General features: G+C 36.8%; 1 protein-coding gene across 1 annotated transcript in view; it reads right to left on the bottom strand.

The window, feature by feature from the left end:
- Nucleotides 1-24,913, bottom strand: part of CACNA1D (calcium voltage-gated channel subunit alpha1 D) — a gene marked incomplete at both ends in the record, with an annotated part of 169,678 nt that overhangs the window by 79,894 nt on the left and 64,871 nt on the right. The window contains 4 exons of the mRNA XM_082289118.1: nt 9,147-9,250; nt 21,023-21,219; nt 22,061-22,213; nt 23,552-23,694. Coding sequence (XP_082145244.1) covers nt 9,147-9,250; nt 21,023-21,219; nt 22,061-22,213; nt 23,552-23,694 — 597 coding nt within the window. The remainder of the gene's footprint in view (nt 1-9,146; nt 9,251-21,022; nt 21,220-22,060; nt 22,214-23,551; nt 23,695-24,913) is intronic.

Here is a 24,913-nt window from a genome sequence, read left to right as displayed (position 1 = left end):
TTGCTTGCTCTGTTAATCTTACACTAGGGTTTAAATTAAGCTTTAAAAATGGCTAGAGCAATTTCGTGTACTATGAATTTGCAAGTCTTTATTGAAAAATTTCACCTGAAAACACTCCCTAATTAATACACTTTTAAGGGGAAATTTATTAAAGCAGTCAATAATACCCTTTCTCAAGTGGAAAAAATTAGAAAATTAGCATAAGACAGAAAAATATTTTGAGAAGGTGGAACAATTATCACTTAAAATGTTGTCCTATGAAAACAGAACAGAATAACAGAAAGTCTCCATTTTTCAATATAATATTTCTGTTTGGTGACATACATTATTTATTTAGAACTGCAAAGCATAATCTCTCCAGGGGGTTTTTTATTTATTTTTATTGGCTTTTTAGTCTTTAAACACATCAGAGAAATAATTCAGTGTTTAGAGGACATCAGTAAATTTAAGTGTTAAGCTGTTTACATACAACTATAGAAATGCTGCAGGTCATTTTAATGTTATGTTGCAGAAGCTACACAGCTTTCTGCTGTAAAAGCTAAGAGGCAGGCACTACGTGTTTTACAGCTGAGGACTTAATTCAACAGAGCATTTCAGTCTGGCACATGGGGATCATCCTGTTCCATCTGATAGCACTGTAATGAAGCTGAAGAATGCCAGTGCTTGCTTTGCATTCGCCACCCTTCGCCTCCCATCCAAGGACGAGGTCCTGCAAGAAGCCCTCTCCTCACAAAAATGCCAGAGAAAGAGAGAGCTCTAAAGATCTCTCTGAAAGATAATTGCTCAAAAAAAAAAAAAAAAAAAAATAATTTCACAAGTCAATAAGAAACTGTTTGGGTTATGGAATGCTGGGTTTAAACTTCTCTCAGAGAGAGGATTAGAGACTGTCCTTTACACCTGATTGAGGCAACACACTCATGACTCACTTCCCACAGGCAGTATCTTTGGAAAAAGAGCTATCACAGCATAGTAGGAAATGAGAAGTAACAAGCCTTGCTAGCTTTTACTAAGTATTCATGCCTTTTTCATTTAAAGTCCTTCAGGTATTTCTCATTAATTCAAAGGAGATGTGATGCGCGAGGCTGAAGTAAAACAAAAGTTGTTATTATCATATAGAGTGAAGTAAAAGAAATAATTTTTTAATTAATCAGCTGGCAAGGCTGATACTTTGAAGAGTACTTCACCCATGGCTGAACCACTCTTTGACTTCACATTAAAAGGGCTGCACACAGAGAATTGAACCTAGTTTTTTATATACACAGCTAATTCTGACCTTTCCCTTTAATACTGCACAGAAGTCAGATTCTGCCTTGTTATAGGTTGCTCCAGTTTATCAGAAGGGGGAGATGCAAGGGTGCTTATTTCCACAATATTTTAAAATTTTAGTTTTTATTTTAAACATCTTGCCTGTTTGTAAGGAACTATAAGACACAAGAAGACAACTTTCTTCAGGGAGGGAAGAATCTGGCTCTATGGTGTTATTTTTCTATCACAGCCACAATGAAGTGACACCCCTCAGACACATGTGGACATAGTCCTTTCAGTGAAATGCCATGAATAAGAAAGGAAAATTTGATAGAATTGGAAAGCAATGAGTTTCCTGTTGGCAAAACAAAAGCATCTCTTTTTTTTGGCCAAGAAATAAGTAATTTGAAAAAGATGATGGGGGTGAGAAGAGGGAGAGATGTTGGCTCTTTAAAGCTTCTGACAAAGACTTTCAGACAAAAAGATAGCCAAATACATAGATAAAGATACATAAACATTGGCTGATGTCCTGGAAGGAGGACTAAGACAGCTGCTTGTGCAGCATTTCATGGCTGTGGAGTGGGTAGGGTGGGTCCAGGGCAGAAAGGAAAAGCTTTTGGCTGTGTAGGCAACATAGGGACTGAAGTGGTCAGACTGGTGGCCTGAACTGGCCTCCCTGTCACCAACCCAGCACTCAGGCCAGCAGCCTCTGAAGCTGACAGGCTCAGGAAACTGCACATTAATTGCAGTAAGTGGACTTAGGCTCTGTAAATACTTGGTTTCACAAATGCCTGTGCTAAGAGCTAACTTTGAAATACATATTTGATTCTGGTTTGATAAAATGACCTGGATCTGACATTTGAAAGTATTTTGGGCAGGGGGTACTGCATCTGCAGCACAGTAGAAACATCACTTGCAAAATAAAGCATTTGATGGAGACTAATTTACATAATCTCATTTACTTTTAGTGATAATTAACCTACTATATAAAACACAGGTTTATTTCTGTTGCCCAAAAATTCCTTGTCTCCTTGCAGAAAGATGATCTCATTTCTCTGTTCAGGCACAACACCATCATCATCAATGGTTGTTGAGGCAGAAGCATATAAAATGCAGGGCTTGAATTCATGCTTCAGTAGTCTGGGGTAATCATGCCAGATTTGTCTTCCTTCAGCAGAGTGAAATAACCCCTGCTGGTATGCATCAGTTGGGAATGGCTTGATGCAACAAGGTGGAAGTGGCAGCAGGGAATGCTTGCTGGGACTCAATTACATCTCCCTGGTTCTCACACCTTAAATAACAGGCAGGGTCATATTAACCAAAAATCCTAAGACAATCTGTTGAAATGCTTTTGCTATACTCTCCCTTCTCTCTGTATATTCACAGATATAGTAGCTAGAGTCACCTATACCAGCCTCCTACCAGCTCAAAGCTTTCCCATGCTAAAGGCCAGAGATATTTCATCAGGGGGCCTGTGCAGCACCATGAGTGTTGCTGAAACTCCTGTGCATCTCTAGGCACTGATGACATAAAACAAACAGGTGGTTTTAATGTCTGAGTATAAACCAGGACACAAATCCTTCGTTAGCCATATTCCTGCCCTTCTGTGTCACTGCAAATGCAGTGGGAGGGAGAACGAAGCTCCTGCTGTACGGAGCTCACCGCACATAGGGGCTGGTATGTGGAAAGTGTTAAGCTAATTCTATATGTAGAACTGCCACTCAGACATCCCAGACTCTCATTTATTCACAGAGAACAATCCCATAATACCAAAAATGTACTCATAGGAGTACAGTGTTGGCCACCAGACCTGCAGGAGTGGTTTCACACAGTGGTAACCATACCAACCAACAAATTAGCAGAATCAAGTCAGAGAATTAAAACTACTTCAAGAGTACAGCTAAGCATGGACAATAGCTCACAGCTGGGTATAAAGTGTAGCAGATGTGGAGAGACATAAAAAAGGTTAAGTGACATCACATCTTTAATTACAGGAGATTTGTATACATCATTGTCATCCCTTCTTCTAGGGGAAAAAAAAGTCACAGGCTGAAGTCTAGAACTATATCTGTAGAACAAAATATAAATCCTAGCAGGAATTTTCCTTGAGCAAGGAGCATTGGGCTCTTGATGGGGAAATGCAAACTGGTATTACCTACCCATGGCTATTTCTATGCAATTCATTAGCAATTAACAAAATGTGCATTCAACAGCTCCAGCAGCAGCTCTGTGGAGCAAAGGGCCTGTACAGCCTTACTGTGCCAGAGAGCCCGTGAATGCTACAGGATCATCAGTGGGAACAGCAAGATAGGGAACCATCTGATAGAGTAACAAAACTGAGATCTGATGTTTCAGACCATTATTAATTAAATCTGCATAATAAGATGTGCCCCTTCTCTCCTAGGTCAAGACCCATTTGGCTCAGGACACTCAGGACACTGGATTTCTTGGAAGAAGAAGGGGAAGTCCTGAGCACAGGACCAAATGCTGCCATCACCTGACATCGGGATGTGGCCTCTCAACAGAGTTTCTGAAACTGCCATGGTTTGTTTCCCTGCCAGGGGCTCCACCAGCAAGAACCTCACAGGAGTAACCCCTAAGAAACCTTGGTGGGGTAAGTTCAGACAGGACTGAAATAAAATCAGTCCCCTCCAAGTTCTTATTCAAGAGTGCAGAACTATCCCCACTGATTTTATTGGTTTCTGTCTAAAGCAGGAATTATACAGCTTCTCTGTATACAGCTGAAAATGTTTGCTGATTATTGTTAGTTTATTCAATTGATCAATCAAATATAACATTTCCTTTGTTTTCAGCTCATAACTTCCTGAGATCTACAGCTAGAGTCCCTCTCCTTGTTTTCAATGTATATTCGGTTTATCGATGGGAAGGAGTTAAATTTTCAGCAATAATTTTTATTTCATATTTTTCATTAGGCCTTCCTGCTGCTCTGAAAAGGAACTCTGTCAAAACCAGTTCATTTTCCTTTTGCTGAAAGGGTGTGGATGACAGTTTACTGCCGTTTTCTATTTGGTGCACCATTATTCAAATGCCTTTTCTATTATTTTTTTCCATATATACTGTAGACAACAGTTCTTAGGTGTATAAGCTTATCTGCACCAACAGATATGACATTAATTGACAGATATTGCTGTGAGATTAGGGTGGATGAGTACATACCCTTAGCTTTTAGAATCATTATTTACATACATTGCAAATATTACTGGGGGAAAGAAATTGAAAAAATTAACATTCACTTAGTAATCTGCAAGATCACATGTAGGAGGATGTAAGGACATGTCAAGTCTTATGACTTGGTGTCCTTTTGCAAGGCAATAAATTCAACTTATAGATTTATTAAAGTGTGTTTGAAAGGTTTTAGTTGTTCCCATGGATACCCAAAGAAATACTAATGCCTTGAGCGTAAAATGGCACCAGCAAAACCCATCCCCTAATGATAGGGTCTATCTTCAGGAATAGATTATCATGCATCATTAAAAGCCATGCCTCTTGATAAATAAGTTATGAAGTTTTATAATTTATTTCCTCTGTTCACAGCAAACCAGTTTAATACATGCTGAATTACTGACGTGTCTATTTTAACTTTTTTTTTTTTTTTTAACTTTTAACACTTTCAGGACAGATTAAAATCTCCATTCTGATCTTTATTTGATAACTTTCCAACAACCTTAACCTTATAATTTCTAACTTTCAATTTCAGCTCACTCTTTTGCACCAATAGTTATTATATTCTCTGGTCTTGTACACTGGAATATTTGGAGAAGGCCTGACCTGAGCTCCCAGTTTCTGTGCCTAGTATTTCATGCCTTCAGAGAATTCACTTTTAGACTAATGTGAATATTTCTAGCATCTAATACAGAGTAAAAATTATAGTTTTTTGAAAAAGCTGAATTAACTCAAGCCTATGAATTCTCTCCATCCTTGTTATTCAAGGGAATACTTAAGAAAAAGTCTCCACAGTCAGCTCCCATGCAGAAATTACAATATTTACCACATGCAGATTCCATACACACATTGTTTCTATTCATTTACACTACTGGTATTAAAAATATGAACTCTATTTTTAAGAACGTCACCTTCTGCAGGCAAGACTGACATGGATCACCAGGAAATACTCACCTTCAGAAAGAGCTAGATGTAAAACAAAAGATCTGCCAAACCATCATTCTCATCCATTTTACAGTATCTTAATACATCAAACATGCAGTGCACAAGAGGCATTACAGAAATACAAAGGGGCAGATGGTCACAGAATAACAAAGGAGTGCAAAGAGAATAACTGAATATTTTAAAACCACAAACAGATCAAAAACAGCAGACAGATTTAAATGTACACAGCATAACCTGATATAAAGGAAGTAACACTTTAATACAGGAAAGGTATTAGGCATTCAGATTCCACTTTCAAAATCTGTATGCAAAGCCATGCTTTCAAGTAAGTTGGCATAATTTTTGCATTCTTAACATTTGATTGGTTTAGTAAAATTTAATTTTCCTGTAGATTTATCATAAACCAAGTTTCATGTTATGGTTTGAAGAGTATTAAACATACAAGCTAATTTTATTTTTAAATAAAAACAAAAAAATATGTGTTGCATATTCAATGCTTGGCTCAGAATGAAAAATATTATCTTTCTACTAAGAAACACAAAAACATCATTGGATTTTACTAGTACATCAATTTTATCCATAAAATTTAGACCAGGCTAGTAGGTCTAAACAGAAAGTATGGGGAAAATTATTTATATACAACTGTCATATACTGATCGAAATAAATCAGAGTAACAGTATTCCACACTTGCCCTTGTTTGTCAGAGTCTCAAACAAGTATGCCAGGATATTCTCTTCACTTCTGGACCAAACATCAGTTTGCTATGCTAGGTATCTTTCAGGAGTATTCCCTTTGACTTTCTCCTTGCACTTTCAATGTCAGTCCTTGGTGATATTTACATATCACGTGTCTCAGCTCTCTACTGTCATTTTCTTCAGAAAGAAAACAAAAAATGGGAGTTTTAGGAAGGCTCTTTCATGTATTTAGGGCAAACATGGATTCAGACAATTCATCAAGCACGCTGAGCACTCAATTGACCCTGGCTGACACTATGGCAGAAAAATAAATTTAGCAATTAATGGCTTGATGAATTTAAGGAGAGTTCACTTGTCACTGCCATTGCTGTGCACTGAAAATCCAAGGGAAGCCAGCAAGGGTTCTGAGGAGCATCAGAGCTCTGTGGATCACACAAAACCTAGAAATCAGTGGTGATTTCTTGTCTGAGGGAGGGAACCCAAGGACGAGGGGACACCTCTTCCCGGTATTGGAATGGCAGCTAAAAAGCTACTCCATATTCCAGCAAATATATGCATCATTATGCTGCAAACTACACACAATATTTTAAATTTATTAAAACAAATGTTAAGCTGATTCATGAGAGTATCTCTGAATTTCCATTACTTCGGGAAGAAAAATTAACACACGTAACAAAACACCAAATTTGGCGCCACTTTCCCCGTAAATTTCTTTTAAAAAAACAGAAAAATCTGAAACCAATAACAATTTGAGGCATGGGAGGAAAAATAAGAATATTTATTATCTGTTACCAGACACCTTCACAGGACAGGAAGAAAACTAATTGGTGCTTGTGATGTTCTTAAGGGCCGAGAAGGAACTGTGAGAGCCTAATCCTCTAATGACTTCAGTGCAAAGTCAAGTCACACAGCAATGTTAGGTAACAGCATCAAAAGAAGAAATAAATTACCCTGTAACTACCCTCATTTATGTGTCCTTCTCCTCCTAATTTCATTTTCCAGCATGGCTAAAGCTAGGCCCTTAGTTTTGCAATAATTTACACACGTGTCCTTGGATAAAAGAAAGCTGATATGACTGTATAAATCAGACTTTACAGGACAGGTCTTGGAAGGAAGAGATTAAACCTAAAACTCAGTAGTGTGGGTTTAGCACTACCATTTTGCTTTTAAACATCTGCTTTGCAAAGCAAGTGTGACAGTAAGGTAAAACTATGCTTTCCCTGGTTTCCTGTGTGCAGTAGCAATCTATCACAGATAAATGATGAAAGATTTTAAAAAGCACATTGTAAAACCGCTCATCAGATAAAAGTGCTCTTGTAACAAAGTTACATCAACACCTGGAAATTTTGTTGGCTTATCTGATTTCTAGGAATAATATATAATAATGCATTATAATTTCTTTCAGATACAATGGATACAATGTGGCAAAACCATGAATAGGGCTGCACACACTGTCAGCATCCTGATGACACCATCAACTGCAGTGTCAGGCTGCGTTCTATGCAAGAGAAATTTTTCTGTTGGCTAACAAAGATGGCACAATTTGCCTGAGATTGCCAGGAAAATACTTTTTGCTGTATAACTAAAAACTAATGCATACAACCATACTAATTTTCTTTTCAGCATTCAATTGCTAGCTGGATCTTTTATATATTTGTCAAAAAGTATCTTTACCATAAACTGGAGTTTCCCAAGCTCAAGTGTGTTAGAAACCAGAAATGGCAGACGAAAGAGGGCTGTAACTTCAAGTAAGGGGGCTTTGTAAAAAGAAAACCTGGCAAACTCTTGCCATAAACTACAGTTTCAAAGCACATTATACAGCTAGAACTGACATGACTTTATTTCTTGGCTGGACCCTGGAGTGTAAAAACCAACAAAAAGCTGTGACGACCTCCAACTGACAGCTATATTAAATTGATACTTTATTATTGATAAATATATCAGTTCCTGGTGCAGGCTGTCACGGCAGTTCCCAGCTCTACAACCCAGGAACCATTGAACACTGTGTTGGGGTAGTGCAGCCACACTCTCTGCAAGACAAATCCTGAAGCACTCATTAAAAATATTTTGCAATATTTTGAGCAAAATATGTGCCTGGTAAACATAAATAACACTCTAATTGCTTTATGACTATTTGAAGAAAAGCAAAAGTTGGTCTTTCAGAAAAAGACGCTTGTATATAACAACAGGGGAGAATATTTGTGCAGGTGCACCGCCCATCTCTGTGCACAAAACCTTTTTCCCTGCAGGAATATTATAGAATAAGGAGATTAGTGCCTCATTTAATGAATATTTTTGGCAAGCATGGTGAACGTGATGTCAAGACAGATACAGGCGCTCGAATCACACAGTTCAGTCCAAAGAGCAAACACTGGTAGGATGACATAAGAATCTCAAGTGCATGCAAAAAAGCCATTGCTGAGAAGCTGGAGTAAATGCAGAGGCCATCTTACAAATAGCAGTAGCATACACAATGTTAACTCAACTGCTTACCCACTAAGTACACCAAGAACCAGGTTAAGTACGAAAAATGAGCCAAGGATGATAAGACTAACAAAATAGATCCATGGCCACTCACATCCTATTGCATCATTTACCTGTAAAACGCAAGGAAATAAGTTATGATTCAGTCATTCATTAAACAGCAGAGTCCTTTTTGCAGCTGCCAGATCACGTAGGTTCAACATAAAGCTTATGGCTTATCCAGATCTTGGAAAAAATGAATGAACAACTGTTTAAATTTACTTACCCAAAATTTTGTTGTAGATGCGAGGCAATAGAGAATTAATTGAAATAACTTCTAAATGAGTGCATGAGAATTGTTAGTGCTTTTTATGACTTTGCCAAAAGGACATGAAGAATACATACTGATAGGTCTAAATTCTGATTTTGGTATTTGTATGTTATTTATATGATAGCTACAGAAAACTTTTTGTGTTCTAATTAAAGGAGGAAGCAATAGAGGTTTATTAAAAGATGCCATCCCAACTGAAATCTCACCTGTATGAGATAACCTGTGTGTTCTTGGCAACTGAATTCAGGACTCTGCCTTCATGATGAAAAAGGTGTATGCTTACCCGCTCAATACACCAAGAACAAGATTTAGTACGAAAAATGACCCAAAGATGACGAGACTGACAAAATACACCCATGGCAATTCAAATCCCATTGCATCATTCATCTGCAAGAAATAAGATGATCTTATAGAGTAGATCACTGTATTAACAGCAATGAAGAGTCAGAGAAAGGAAAATTTGATCATTCAGGTTAGATAACATTCTATGCATTCCTTCAGAAATCCAAGAAGAACAATAAGAGCAAGAAAGCACTGGCCATATTCCCTTTGCTTTCCTAACACATACCCTAAAACAAAATGCTGAGTGAAGCTAACATTTGGATCAGAAATATTATCGAACATAAATGGAGTACTGCAACAGTTCTGTTCTTTAAATGCTGAGAACATGAGCTATATTTCAGATCTCCAGTTAAGATGATGATCACAAACTACACTGAAATATTAGGATGATCATTTGAGAAAATAAACAGCAATGTGAATCTCAACTGTACAAGCAGTATGAGCTTTTGTAACATGGAATTCCCACCATTTTTCCTGAAATACAGCAGTCAAATGCACTCAGACGTCTTAAATCAATTCAAAAAGAAATAAATGAGAATGAATCTGTGTAAAAAGCATGAACACAATTTTAGAAACACAATGGAAACATGGAAACATCCCAGGAAAACTTCTGAACGTAAATTATATCCAGATCAAAGCCAAATGAAATTTAAAAAGTTGTTGCTGGTGGGTTTTTTTTTTTAAAGCGACGTTGAAGTAACAGAGCTTTCAATACACTCTTTATAGACTCAAACATTTTCTATAAAGATCTCTTCCACTTGCTATTCTCAGCTAGCTCATTATACCTATCAAAGGATGGACTTGTGAAACATACCCATGGAGATCTAAAAAGGCCTATTCAGAAAAACAGATATTTTTAAACAGGGAAATGTTTGTGTATAGGATACAGGTGCAAAAAGATATTTTGGTAAGTCACAAAAATTGTTCTGACATGAAGCTTCTTGGAAACGGTTCTTCTTGAAGAGGAATTATTCCAGCTTTTGCATTAGATTCTTCTTAAAATTTTTTATAGTCATGGAAATTCAGCAGATGATAAAAATACTTATGGTGTTGTAGAACAATCTAGTTGCAAATCTGTTTTCTCTCCTGTTAGTGCCATTGTGTTTGTTGTATCTGAAAGTTTTGATTAGGCTTTGAGCTCTATTGACAGTCAAGTTTGACACCTCTCCCTGACATCTCTGTTGGAATAAACCTACTAAACATGGGAACAAACATTTTTCAAAATTACTTCTTTTGTTTTTTCCTCTGTCTTAATTAATATCAACCTCAGTTTCTGCAAGAGGGGTTGTTGGAGGGTTAGACAGAAGCATTAAGTCTTTGCAGATTAAGGCCCAAAGGCACTTCTCTTCAATGGTAATCTGTAATAACATCAGTTTATACTTAGCAAAGTAAACAAACCAGATTAGTTTACACAGCTTCTTCATGCACCTTTTAAAAGAATCTATGCATCATCTTTTAAAATGTTTTTTTTAATTGAACTGAGGTACTGAAAAGTAACTTAAAATTACACTTGCTTCAAAAAAGAAAAACATGAAAATATATCTTTGATTTGGATTTTTTTCCTCTTCCAATAAAACTGTATTTTGGAGAAGTTAAAATAGAAAAGGGTTATAGCCATTCAGTGAGACTGGGATCATTTCCTTCAATTTCAAGAGATCCCAAGCTTTCATTGTTCAGTCCTGCAATATTCATATGGGCAAGTCTTTCACAGTGCTGCCATTATACCTACTTAGTCTCCAGGGCAACGCTTTCAGCAATCCTTGGTGCATCAGGGGGCTCTGTTAAGGACAGTGGCTGTGGTGTTTCAGATTTTATCATCCATACCCATTCTGCCAAAGCAAGTCCCCTACGTCTGAGAAGTTTTAGCAATGAAGCATCAAAGTCACTGAGTAGAACATCCCAGTGCCCAGACTGAATTTCTCCCTCATCCCAGTGGATTGCCCCTTGCATCTTCTTTCAAGTGTAGGCATCTGGCCTTATGTTTTAAGAATAATATTTATTCAATTTTTGTTTAAATGTCTATTCATAATTATTTTACTACTTTAGAATTGAGTTTGCTTCATAGACCTGACTCATACCATAAGGCCAAGTGTTTTTTCTAGCAATAACTGATCAGAGCAAACATTTTAATTAAATTTCAAATACATCTGAATGCATTTTGCATCTAGCAACTATACCGTTAGCAGGCAGTTGTTGCAAGTCACCAGAGTTCAGAGTGAAGACATACATTCCTCCGGTATTGGTGCCAACATTTTCTGCTATGTATCATTTTGAAAAACCTGAGAGACTAATATTTACAATTTTACTTTGAGCAGAGCTCAAAAAACAGAGCTCTGGGAGTCACTGCAATACAACTCCACACTCTGCTTTTGATCGTAAAGAGAACATTTTCAAGCAGCCAGGCATTCTGCTAACTCTAACCCAGGAGCAAAGCTGAAATTCTCATGCTCTGTCACAAAGGCTCTGTTAGTATGAGCAGCTGTGATTTCCATTCACTTTATAATTAGCAACATATAAAAAAATTCATTCTCACTTACGGAGTTGGATTTTAAGCCCAATGTTTCAGGCTAATCTATCTAATTATATATTATAGATTTGCTTCACTAATGCTTTATGAAGCAAAAATTGGCAACTGCAGCTAACCAATACTAGAAGAAACGTTTCAGTTTGGGCAGATGCTGAACTACTTCAAAAGAATTCCGTAACTCTGGAACACCTGAACCTAGTAGAACACCTTGGCAATAATCTAAGATTGAATTCCTAAAAACTACTCAACAACTTTATAATTTAATTCTAGATACAATTAAACTCTAATCAAGTAATGCATTGTCATTTCTATTCATGAAGTAATATTTAAGACTGCATTAATACCAGAGATGAAAGTATAAAAAGAAGTCTTTTCCTTCTGGAAAAGTTTGCTGCTCATTTCATGCATGTCAAATGGCATTTTCCATAACTTCCAATTAAAGAAAGATTAAAGGAATTGATTTGCTTTCTGATTAAAAATGGAGACAGAGCTTGGCTAATAATATGAGAACAAGAAAATCTCCATCCTCAAAACCAAGATATATTCACTTGAAGGGATTAATGTTGACTTCTCACCCAAAGTGCAGAACAAGGAGTTAAAGTCACAAATTCCAGATGCACTGAAGCAACACCAGGAATTCAAGGAGATTTCACATCTGAAATCCTCAGCAAAATGTCTTGCAAGAATCCCCTGCCCTGTGTCTCGGGTGCACTGTACCAAAGGAGGTGTCATATTTAATGGCTCTCAATGGACTTGTTCTGTCTTTTTGAGGCCATGAGGCTTTCAGCCTTCATAACACCTATGGCAAGGACACTGCCAAGCACCATCCTTCCTGCCCTTTGTCTTTTTAAAGATGTAGTCTCGCTTTCTGAATGTCAGTTCTCAGCAGTTTGTCCATCACATCAACCAGAGGGCAGAGGAGATAAGGAACAATATGAAGGACAAAGTATTTTTCTAATCCCTTAGTAGTAGACGTGTACCACACATTAATTATCTGGGTCTTTATGTTTACACATATATGTTGAGTTTGCAGTCTTGAAGAATTATCTTGAGCTGATCAGACAAACATGGTACAGTCTGAAATGCCTCAAGTGGCACCTCAAGTGGATGAATTATCTTGTGAGCTGTGCTTTAGTAGGAGTCAACTATCATTACAACACAGCATAAATGATCAGAGACCAAGACTGAAGTGAAACAGGGAAGAAGTCAGGTTTACTGCAGATATAACCCTTAGTATTACACAGCAGCAGATGGCAAACTTCAATCTAAAACATCCATTAGAAATCATTAAAATCTCATTTATCCCTATCTGTGGTAATTGTGAGTAAAATCCTCACATGCAATTGCACACAAATGAAGGTCTTACTTTTCTGTACTGGTATTCATTTACTGAAAACTGTTGCAAACTCAATTTGTAATTAACATAAGCTCTACCCGGGGTTAATGATAAAACAAAACCTCTAATTCTGCATTTGTACCATTACAGATACAATGGGCTGATGCATTAACCTATTTTGATTTTCCACAACGTTTAAAACCCTCTTAAGTTTCTTAGCTTCCTTAGGTTTAATTTTACCTTCTTCTTTTCATAACATTCCAACAGACACACAACTGGTGGGTTTACTTAGTTCTACCTATAATCTGCCTCATCATCTTAAAAATTGTGCAGACTGACAAACTCAGTCTCTTGATGGGTGTAAAAATCCTTCATACATTAGTATTTTGTGAAGTGGGACTAACCCTGCATTCTTGGAAGCATGCAAGGGAGTTTCACAAAACCCCAGACCAGGCTATTTATTCTACTCAGTGCAGAGCACACCAGAGAGCTTTTCAAAGCTGCCTGGCTTCAAAGGTTTTGTCCTGAAATATTATTGGCTGAAGTGGAGTTAACTTAAAGCTGACTTAAAAGAGGCTATGCTTGAAGCACAGCAGCCTCTAGGTTGGTTTATAAAAGCATAGAATTTTATATTCGATGTTCTGGAGTCAAAGCACAGATTTCCCTGATGCTCTCCTGGTTGGATAGATGCAGATTTACTGTGCTTCTGACACAGAATGGAGATGCACTGGTGGGGTGTGCCCCAAGATCACTCTTTGTTAAGCATTTCAGCTCAGCAACAACTGGAAAAATGAGAATTCCACGGCTCACGCATCAAGGTAGGCCTAAAGAGAAAGAGATTCCATCGAGAAGCGTAAAATTGTCACAGTACCTAGAGAGCCTCAAAATTGCTTAATCATCTCTTAAATTTGGTCTCTGTCTTCTGTTATGTAAGCTGGACTGTACAATTGCATACAGGACACACGTACAGGATCACATAAAAGTGATCCTCTCACGTTAAACCTCTGCTTGGAAGACGCTGCTTCAGCTTAATGAATTTGCTTCGATCAATGTGAACAGATTTTCTCCCTTCTGTTGGTTTTAGCCACACTTCACAAATGAGGCATAAAATTTTGGTACTCTCATAAAGCATTTAATCTTCAAAACATGATTGTTTATAAATTTTTACTATGATTGCTTGGAAATGAGTTTAGATGCAGGTCTTTCTTTTGCATTCAGACACTGTGTTGTATCTAATACTATTTTAGCTAATTCCTGTTAGTGGCATTCCATTAATCAGCTTACTGTCTTACTGGGAGGAGGGGCTGGGCAGAAATCAAGTAATGGTTCCAAGGAAAGCCAAGATGTCAAACGTGACTGCGAAGAAATTGTGTTATCTTTTTCAGATAGCTGTCCATCACTGCTTGAATCTGCAGAGCAGATGGACAGAACCATGACAAAATGAAGAGTACTACCTCTGCAAAACAGTAACCCAGAGAAGGTTTGCTATTGAGCACTACCAGTTTTAATAAAATCTGTACTCCAGATATAACAAAATCCAAGATAGGACCATGTTAATTTCAGATTTACGATTGGTTAGTGCTTGTAACTATTTATCTATATTGCCCAAACTAATTTCACAAAAATTTATAAAACCTACACATAGATTTGGTTTGTTAAATCTAAGGGCTCAAAAAACTATTAAGTAAGTAATGTGATGAAAAATGTGTTTATTTTTTAAATAGTTAGCTACCATGTATGAAAATGAAAAGTTATAGTATCCACACAGATGTTCTGTACTAAACACTTTTTTTCTTTTTGAATCTGCTATTCCATCTATATATGTACATTATACAACAATTGGATGTATTTAATATTTCCCACATACTGGATACAAAAAAATACAAGTACAATGCATTTACTATTCAGAGAGATGATGTAAAATTGCTACCTTAGTTTACGTAGCAACAACAAGCAAAGCCCCAGTAGTAAGGAAGATCTAAATTTATCTACTAAATTGTTATCCTGGGACAGATTGGGAACTAGGAATGTTATAAAATAATTGTTTGCTTCTTATGGCAAAGTTTTTGGAAGAAAGTTTAGCTGATAGACTAGTGGAGTTCTTAGCACAACCCCAAGTTTAGCCTCTATTTCCAATCCAGCTTCTACCCAGTTTTATTTAAAATTTCTGGGGAGAAATAATAAGTTTGAAATAATCTGTGACAAGAAATTAGTTCCACACTTTGACTGCAGTACAGGTCAGCAGTCAGCTGAGGCTGAGATACCAGATATCTTGTCAAAGTCAATCAAATTCACCTCATGGGAAAGATATTTCCCTCTGAGTTACTTTAAATTCCTCCTCAGGTGGGCTCTTTGTGTTAAGAGGCTAATTGGAAAAAAATTCTACTATATCATATATTGTTAAATTATGTATATTTATATATATAAATCACATCCTTTTTGATCATAATTCAAACTTTTGATCTGTATATTCCTTGGCTGGGTAGCTGTTTGCCTCTGTCTGAATTTGATCAGTCCCTTTTTTCTCTTTCTGAAATTAAGTCCTGTCTCTTTGCATTACAAAACTGGATGACTCAGGGCTTTTAACAACTAGAGAACATAAAAAGGTAATTAGTCCAAATCATTACCTAAAAGGTGGGGGGCTTAATCTTGATTTTAACATGAAACCAGATTCAAGTAGTTAACATTCAGATGGAAAAAATTCTGCCTGCAGTCCCTGGCTCTTTAGGGAGATTTATGCAGTATATTAATGCTGTCATCCAATATTTCTATCACTCTTTCTCCAGCTGTACATCATGTGTTAACTTTCTGCCTATGTAGTCATGGAAGGCTGGGAGCTCTGTGCATGCAGCACAACAATGCCTTTGGGGATGAGCTGACTTGTTTCACTCAAGAGCCTCCCTCAGATGACCTGTGAGTGGTGCTGAGCAATGCTAGCAGAACAGCATTAAGCTTTCCTTAGGTACATAAGAGAAAAAAGCAGAAATAAGTATTTTCTAAGATTTTTCAGGCATGTTTCCTCACAGTTTTTAACATTGCTAAGTATTTGCAACTGATTTACAAATGGAAAAAAGCTGTGAAGCATTCTTTGACTGCTCGCAGACAATAAGCTGAAATTCATTGCTGACAAGTATTGTTTGGATGCAGGAACATGCCTTCCCTTTTTGCAGGGGGAACAGGACTAACATGGTTAAATCACCCTAAGCAGTTGATTCCCACTAGCTTATTAAATCATTCAAAGTTCTAGAGTATTATTGCTCATTTGACTCTTGGTCACATTTTTGGAAAGGTATTTTCAGGAAACTCCTTGTCAGCACTCTGATGATGGTTTTGATAATACTTCAAACATGTTTTGCAGTTTTTTGTTTATAGCCTAATAATACATTTTGTGCATGAGCCAAGGGGTTTTCTTGTGTAATATGTATTTGTAAAACATTTGCTTCTGTTTATGAAATATCTTTGGTTGCACATCAGCTGGTTTGAAGTACACTGTGTCTGAGTCTGTCCTTAAGATGCTTGAATAGGAGAATTCTAAAAAGTGTCAGGAGTAGAGACTGAGCTCCTGACCTGATCTGACTGACATTAATGCACTGGCTGTGCAGACACTTATGCAAAAGTGCATGTAGACATACACAGGAGTGCAGTGCAGCCTAAACAGTCTGTATTACAGAAATGATGGATTATTTGGAGATGATTTAGATGCTTCAAGGAGTATATTGGGGGATATAAAGCTCAATTTCTAAAACAGGAAACAGGTTCCTAAATGCAGCCTTTTTAGTTATAAAAGCAGAGGAACAATGAATGAAGTATTTCTTTCATGATAATATATGTTATTAGCAAAAAGTAGTACCATTTTGTAAAAGCTGACATATCAGTAAAGGGTATATTTTGAAAAAAACTGACATCCCTTGCCTTAAACCTTATATGAGTTTTAGGTATATTTTAGATTGCCTAGACTTTTCAAGTAATGAACTGAGTATTTTAAGCAAGAATCCTTTAGAGAATATCTTGTTAACATATCAGTAGGTGTATTAATAGGCAAAACCATGTAAGACATCAGTGTATCATTATTCAGCAATTTTAGCTCGAGTGCTTCAATCTGAGCAGTCTCCAGATCAATCTGAACAGTGCTAGACAGGTATTAGAGAACTGGGAGCTTTAAAATTTGAGTTAGTAATGCAGCATCTGTCCCTAAAATTGACCTAGTAAAAACCAGTAGCCACTAATACATTTGTCCCATCTTTGAAGCAACTGTGCTGGCAACCCATCCCATTAGGAACTTTGTTTCTCAGAGGCCCTGACCATCTCTCATTCCAGCTACAGTTGGATTATTCAAGTGTAGTAACTCAAGATAACTTCACTATGGTGAAAACAAGAACTAAATGTGATAATTTTGGTGCTCATGGGAAAATTGGGGGTTTTTCTGGCAAGTATCACTGCTCATTATCTGTGTTCCCATGTATCAAGCAAAGCAGCTAAAAATAAAAAGCAATTTACAAAATACGTGTTTGCCATTAATAGATTATACATCGAGATGTTTCAAAGACATGGGAAAAATCTGGAGCCAGATATGCAAATGCAGATTGAAGTTCTGCAATTCCTGAGAGCTTGCTAGCATAAATTGGAAATGAGGTAGAGAGTACTATGCTCTCAGCTTTAGAATGTGAGCCAGAGCACTAAAAACTTGGGCACACAGAGGGCTGCCACTTGGCTGATAACAGGGACTGCACCAGGATCCAAAATGAAAAGGATGAGCCTCCAGTTAGGGCTCCAGAGCAAACAGAAAGGACCATGACTGGGAATAAACACAGTCCCAACATAGATGGAAAACATACAGAAGTGCAGACACAAACATACAACTTGGGAGCACACCTGGTGCACTGGCTGCTGAAAACAAGGAGAACACCCCTTAACCTCTAAATTTGAACCTTTGGCACTAAGGAGCCATATCTTTTGTGGATAAACCACATCATGCCTGCTATCCAGTGAGTTAAGAGTAAGTTAGAGAAAAGAGGCCAGGGGAAGACACTAAAACACAGTAGGACATATGGGATTGGGATGCAAACTGGTGAGCAGCAGGATGCCCACGTAAGTCACCACGATCTGAAGGGTGCCCAGCAGCAGCAGAATCGAGGCCTCAACTTACAATAGATATGCATAAGAGAAAATTCATTTTTGGTACTTAGAGAACTTTTAAAGCAAGTTTACTGTCGTTAACCAGGTAATAAGGAGCTGTGCCAGTGAGTGCTTTTGGAAGCTGTCATTTTCAGCAGTCATCCTTGCTGACAGAATGTCATTTAACACGATGAAAAATATTGCACAGATTTCACCCACTCACATTACACCTGCTAGCAAGAGAAGCCTACATAAGTTTATTTCATTGTTCACACAGTGACCAAATGAAAAATGAGAATTCTGTGCAGTTTCTAATATTTGTGGGTTTGGTTTCATTTGTTTTGTATAAAACTCATTCAGTCTGTGTATTATTAACAGAGTTCTAAGTAAAAAGCAACCCACAAACCCCATGCACATCGAGCTAAAAAGGCTTCCTCAGATTCTTTGAACATTCTTTTATTACAATTTGGTATCTCCCTAAAGATTTTACAATTTTCAAATGAAATGAAATCTTTTCCAATTTTTAGCTAAATCTACCTCAGCTTGATCCAGTGATAAAATTAAACATATAAGTTGTCATTCCTCTTGTCCTCAGCAAGTAATTTCAGCCTGACAATGGGCAACTTTTTGGTCTATACATAGAAAGAATCTGAATCTATAATTTAATTATATAAGCATCAGTTAAGATAGATTCCAAACCCACCTGAATATCTGATTTTGATATTTCACTAGATCAATAAGTATTTGTTTCACTGTTAATAATTCCAGTATCATTTGTAACAAAACGAAAAATGATACCTGTGTTCCTGTAAATACATTCTACATTGGAAACTCCTTATAGACAAATAAGTACAAACAACTCACATAGCTTTCAATTGTTTATAATTTTCTTACACTTTTCATTTTGTCTGATCATGAAAAGATTCAACATCCTATTTTAATTATTTTAATTTTTTCTGCTGTCAGTGGCAACTGCAAAGGTTTCTAAAGGGCAGCAGATTAATTAGGTCATCAAATCCCAGGGGAAAAAATGTTTAATTCTGAGCCACTCAAGTTGTTCCTGTATGTTTTGTAACAATTGTATTCTAAACATAGCAGCTCTCCAAAGCTTTTATATTAAATTTCTTTGAAAAAAGTTGGAGGAATTATCAGCTCCTCAAATGTGGGTATACTTTAACCCCAAAAGATGTTAAATGTTTTGTTTTTTCTAGATAACTATGGCACACCTTCCCTTTCAGGAAGAATTTAAATAATTGCCATCACCATGAACACAAACCATAAAGCACATACTAATTCTACATTTACAGTCTCCTAGAAAATTAGGGAGAGTTTTAGTGCAAATCCCAAGGAACTGACAAACCTTTACAATGGGAAATCATGCAATAGCCTATAAGTAGCTGTACATAATTGTTACTCATTAGTGTTGAAGGTTTGTATGTTTCTAGCCAGTTTTGTGACTGATAACAGACAGTGAAAGCAGATATTCACAGTACCCTATTTTTGGTCTTTCAATCCTAAAAGAATGCCATTTTACCATCTTAATTATCTTTAACAGTAATATTCTCTTAAAAATGTCTCCATAGTCTATACTTCAGTATTGCAGATTTTATCTGAGACTACACTCTGGTGTTATATGTTTTAGCAACAGTTCATTTCACCTTGATTTGCAACAAATGACCACATAAAATCATGTGGTCATTCACTGGGTAGCACTACATTCTGAAATGCATCCAGTACTCCACAACAGATGCACTGTTAGTAAATAATCCCACTTAGCCAAACAAACTTGAACAAACTCACGATGTGAGCAACAAAACCTAAAGTTCCACTAAGATACTCCTTGAGATAACTCATCCCTTTTTAACAGTGATCTTTACTAGTAATCACTTTTCTTCTTCCATACATATTTTCTAACATTTGAACTGTTAGAATTATGTTTTTTGTAAGGTCTTAATAGCTGCAAAGACTTACTGCCGAGTAGCAAGTAGTACAGAATATTGTCATTGATGTTCAGCACCTATGGGAGGTTCTGTCACAGACTTCTTGAATGGCCTTGGACAAATCACTCACATCAGATATTGAGATACTCCAAGATTCACAAAACAGTGTCATGTCCCTTAGAGTGGAATAAGGTTAAGCAGAGAAATGTCTATCTGTGTTTTTAGGTGACTCCTTTAAAGTGTTTCTTTTAAAAATCTGTGTGTTCATTTTCCTCCACTTTCAGTTTCCCAGTCTGTGTCCAGCTGACTGTTGATGTTGCAAGACTCTGGAAGTACCATACCTTGAACCAAAGGAGCATTTAAAGGTGAGGATTTACACAGGTTTTTGAACACCTTTTGCTGCTTCCATGGAGACGGTGTCAGGACCACAGCTCCTGTAATTTGCAGTTTCTGAATGGTTAACATGATTTTCAGTCCCCATGGCAAGCAATGTCAGTTGAGAGCTTGCTTTGTTCTAATTTATGTTAAAATTGTGGAAAAATCTGCACAAATACTGCAAAAAGAGAGCTCTTAAACCTAATCAATGAAGACAGACTTAATATCTGTAGGCTCACACAAAAAAATGCTAGTCCAAAGGACATAAATGTAGCTTTACATTTATCCAAATGGAATAGGCAAAAAAACCCTCAAATAAGCAATGAATAAATTTGTTTCTAAAATGTCCTTTTAGCCTGAGGAGTCCAGTAACAGGCTGTGACTGAAACAAGTACACAGCTGAGCTCATCTCCTGCAAAACTCACCAAGATTTCCTGCTGATGATATAATGAAACAGCTCAATCCCCACTTGAACAGAGAAGCTTGTTTAAAAGCAAAGAAAGCTTGGTGATTTATGAACTTACCCAGTACAACACATCAGTCCATCCTTCCATGGTTATACACTGGAACACAGTCAGCATTGCAAATGCAAAGTTATCAAAGTTGGTTATGCCTCCGTTTGGTCCAACCCATCCACCCTTACATTCAGTGCCATTCATGACACACTGACGGCCATTCCCTGAGAATGCACAAGGTGCTGGATCTTCTTCAACTAGTATATCTGGAAAATGACCAAAAAATCCGAACTCTGAGTTCTCAGGCTTTCATGAGTTAACCCTTTACATGAAGAAATATCAACGCTTTTGTGAAATAAATCCAGATTACAAGCTGAGAAAGGCAATACATGAGAGCTTCAGAGCTTTTAGCCTCTCAAGACCTGGGCCTTACAACCTCAAAATAGGTTAATCAAAATAATGTATAGAAGAGCTTGAGTAATTAAGCAGTGGAAAGAAGCATAATGTAATAACACATCATTTCTTAGAAGCTCCTCATGCTGATTTTTTCTTTCCTCTTCGCTGCTGCTACTTCAATTCATGGCACTTCACACCAACACATGGACCCCTCAGGGAAATGGATCTAAATCCTACACAGAGTCATCTTCATTACTTAGCTAATAGAAAAGCATCTTTAGCCACCAGGTTTCACTACTTCAAAGTTCTCCCACAACACACACTTCCATTTCACTATTTCACCTGGATGGAAGAACATTGTTTTCCTTCTTCACTCATTTCAGAACAGAACTCCTTACCACAATCTGGATTTGTTCCATGTAGGTAGTCACCCTTATTTTCTTCACGACTGATACTTCAACTACACATATCAGAAATGAAAACCTATTCAGAGCATGGCCTAGTCTCTAACTAGTTTGATTTTTTTGTGACTTTGGTATTGGATTTTTTTTTTCCACTTAATGCACTGTACCTAAAATTATGAACCAGCATAAACTGGGCTTCCAACAGCTTCAATGCTTTGGCTCCTACTTCTATTTCAAACTGAAATCCCACAGATTTGAAAGAAAACATCATCAAACCCTTATTTTAATCAACAGTTTAATGACTTACCTGAATCAATAAGAAAACAAGATTTGTGCATTTTTCCAATAAAAAGTTCCAATCCTATAATAGCATAGATTATGATTACAAACAATACCAAAAGGGCAATATGGAGGAGGGGGACCATGGCTTTTATAATGGAGTTCAGGACAACTTGTAAACCTAAAAAAAAAAAAAAAAAAAAAAAAGCAGGATATAAGATATGAACCATATTTCTATGTCTTGCTCTATCAGATTTTATATAATTACATATTATTAGAACTTAATGATACAGACATGCAGAGATAACCAGGTTTTTTTAAAGCATCTACTGCCCAGAACAACAAAATGTTCATGTAGTATTAATTAGTTCCTCTGTTAATAAAGGTTATATCATACAAGTCATTGCTTGAAACGTGTCACAAGAGTCTGTGGGTCCTTTTATAAAGAAAGAGCATGTAGTCAGAGTGTGCCTGTAGGTCATTTTATATAACCTTTAAGAAGTTCTGTGCTAAAACAAAAACTTTGTGGCAAGTTCTGAGAAAATCTATACTCAGCCAATTGTAGAACTGTCTTTTTGCTCTGGGAGAAAAGTATAGTTAACTGGGAAAACACATTTGTATTCTGAATACACTTATTCTTCCATCATTTATCCCTTTCAAAACTGCTCTATTTTCTTTTTTTCAATTAAATATTTATCCAGCTTGAATGAGTGAATCCACAGTACCAATGAGAATAAAACATGCCTCTTTTATAACTTGATAGACCTTCTCTCTGACATTTCATAGGACTGTTCTGTACTCACTGAAGTCCTTTTGCCAAAAATCAATCATTTCCATGTAATAGTCCACAATACAATAAACACAGAATTAGCTTTCTTCCTTTGAATGCCCTGGAAGGAGCTGAACTGTAAGCTGTGAACCTCATATAGCCCAAAAACCTTCAATAATTAATAAAGCATTAAAAGAAAACAGGAAATATCATAAAATACAATTGCTTTCCTCAAACAATATTGTTCTACTTTTTAAGTTTCCCAATTTATCTGTTAGCTCTGCTGTGATAAACAGAAGGCATTCATGTGCATTGGAGGGAGCAGGAAACATGAAATGTGGAACGTGCTCTGGCATACAACTGACCAACATATAAACTATTTTAGGACCACCTACACTTTCAAATGCAGACCTTTAGAATAAAAAAAAAAAAAAAAAAGTTGAATTTTATTTTCTGGTTTATTTGCATTTTAACATGTAATTTACTTTTACATAAAGCTCCTAAAAAGGAAGTGTATTCCCCTGTCTGCTTATTGAACTGTATAAGATGATCATACGTTGACTGAATTCACAATCCCTTGTTCAGCTTGAAATAGGATATCATTCATCTTGAAATTCACTTTATATATGTAGCCAGATAAAAATCTCAGCTTTATCCCATTTCACTTCTGTAGTGTCTGGAAGAAGACAGTTAAATAATCAGAGCAGTTACTTTCCTCATTGCAATGGAAATAAAGAGAGCAGAGCTTACTGGGCACTCCTGATACAAGCCGGAGAGGTCGCAATACACGAAAGGCTCTTAGGGCTTTGACATCAAAGCCACCAGGTTTGCCACCCGAGTGGCTGCCACCGTCTGTTTCTTTGGTTAATTGTTCCAATATTACACTAAATAATCTGGAAAAGGAGATGAAAGGAAAGGTCATCACTATCCATTTACCACGCAGTCAAACATGTTGCTTTGGAAATTAGTTGAACTGCAGATCATTCTGAAAAGCTGTTCAGATGTCAAATTGAGAGGTATATTTACACATTAAATCATGACAGAAAGAGCTATGAAGTGCAAGACTTTATAATCCCTCTAGAGAATGAGGATCACACAGTAGCAAAAAATTCAGCATTCAGCTTATATACACAGTTTGCTATTTTTAAATAAATGAAGCTACTTTGCCACTTTTGTTCAAACATTTTAACTTTAACATTTGGAGAATTAATCTTCCCTTTAGAAGAAGAAATAGATAATAACTAAAACCATCTGGTTTAATTTTGGTGGAATACATGAACTCCAAGTGGCACAGCAGTATAATATTCTATATACAGTCAGCAGAAACTGAATATTTTAAAAACAATTAACGTTCACCATTTAATAACACCAAAAAGATTTGTTTCTTACACATAATACCTCTGAGGAAAAATATATTCCCAGATGGCTCATTTATTATATTGTATTTTTTCCCTGCAGAAATGAATTAGTCATTCATTAGAATAATTCTCACTATTATAGACTTTTATTTTGCTTTCCCACTCTTAGCAGCAATTTAAAGTGATGCATGTTCTTGAAATACAAATTAATCTTAGGTTTATTTTAGTTTGGAGCTCCATTTCAGACACATGGTTTTCTAGACTCTCACTAGACCACACAAACTGTGTTATCCTTTGCACAGAGTCTGTAGTTCAATGGTTGCAGAGCTACACTTCTCCCAGAAGGATTATCAAGTTAATAGAGTTTTGCAATCATGAGAAATGTTCCACACTTGTAAAGAATGCCGGAAATGTGCAGGGTTTTAGTTTGGTCATGAAAAGTTTTCACAACTTTGGTTAAGAACTCTGTCACGCTGGATAGTTGCTTGAAATCATATATTATTTAATGGGGTGCCTAAACTAGATTATTGAAGGCTTTACCCTGCCCCCAGTAAGCAGCTGACCCATATCAGTCAATACCCATCCCTAGGACTGCTTCGTTCTGCTCCAGGGAAAAACTCAGCCACAAAGACTCTAAAGATGTTACAAGGAACATCAGCAGCCCACATACTGTTATACCAAATCCAGACACTGAATATCAGGTCTGATCCAGGCCTAGAATTTAACAGAAGCATAATTGCAGGAAAACAAACCA

The sequence above is a fragment of the Coloeus monedula genome (assembly GCF_965178545.1).
Source record: "Coloeus monedula genome assembly, chromosome: 11".
Taxonomy (NCBI): Eukaryota; Metazoa; Chordata; class Aves; order Passeriformes; family Corvidae; genus Coloeus; species Coloeus monedula.
Note: the sequence above shows the minus strand (reverse complement) of the source record. Positions and strands in the feature narration are given on the sequence as shown.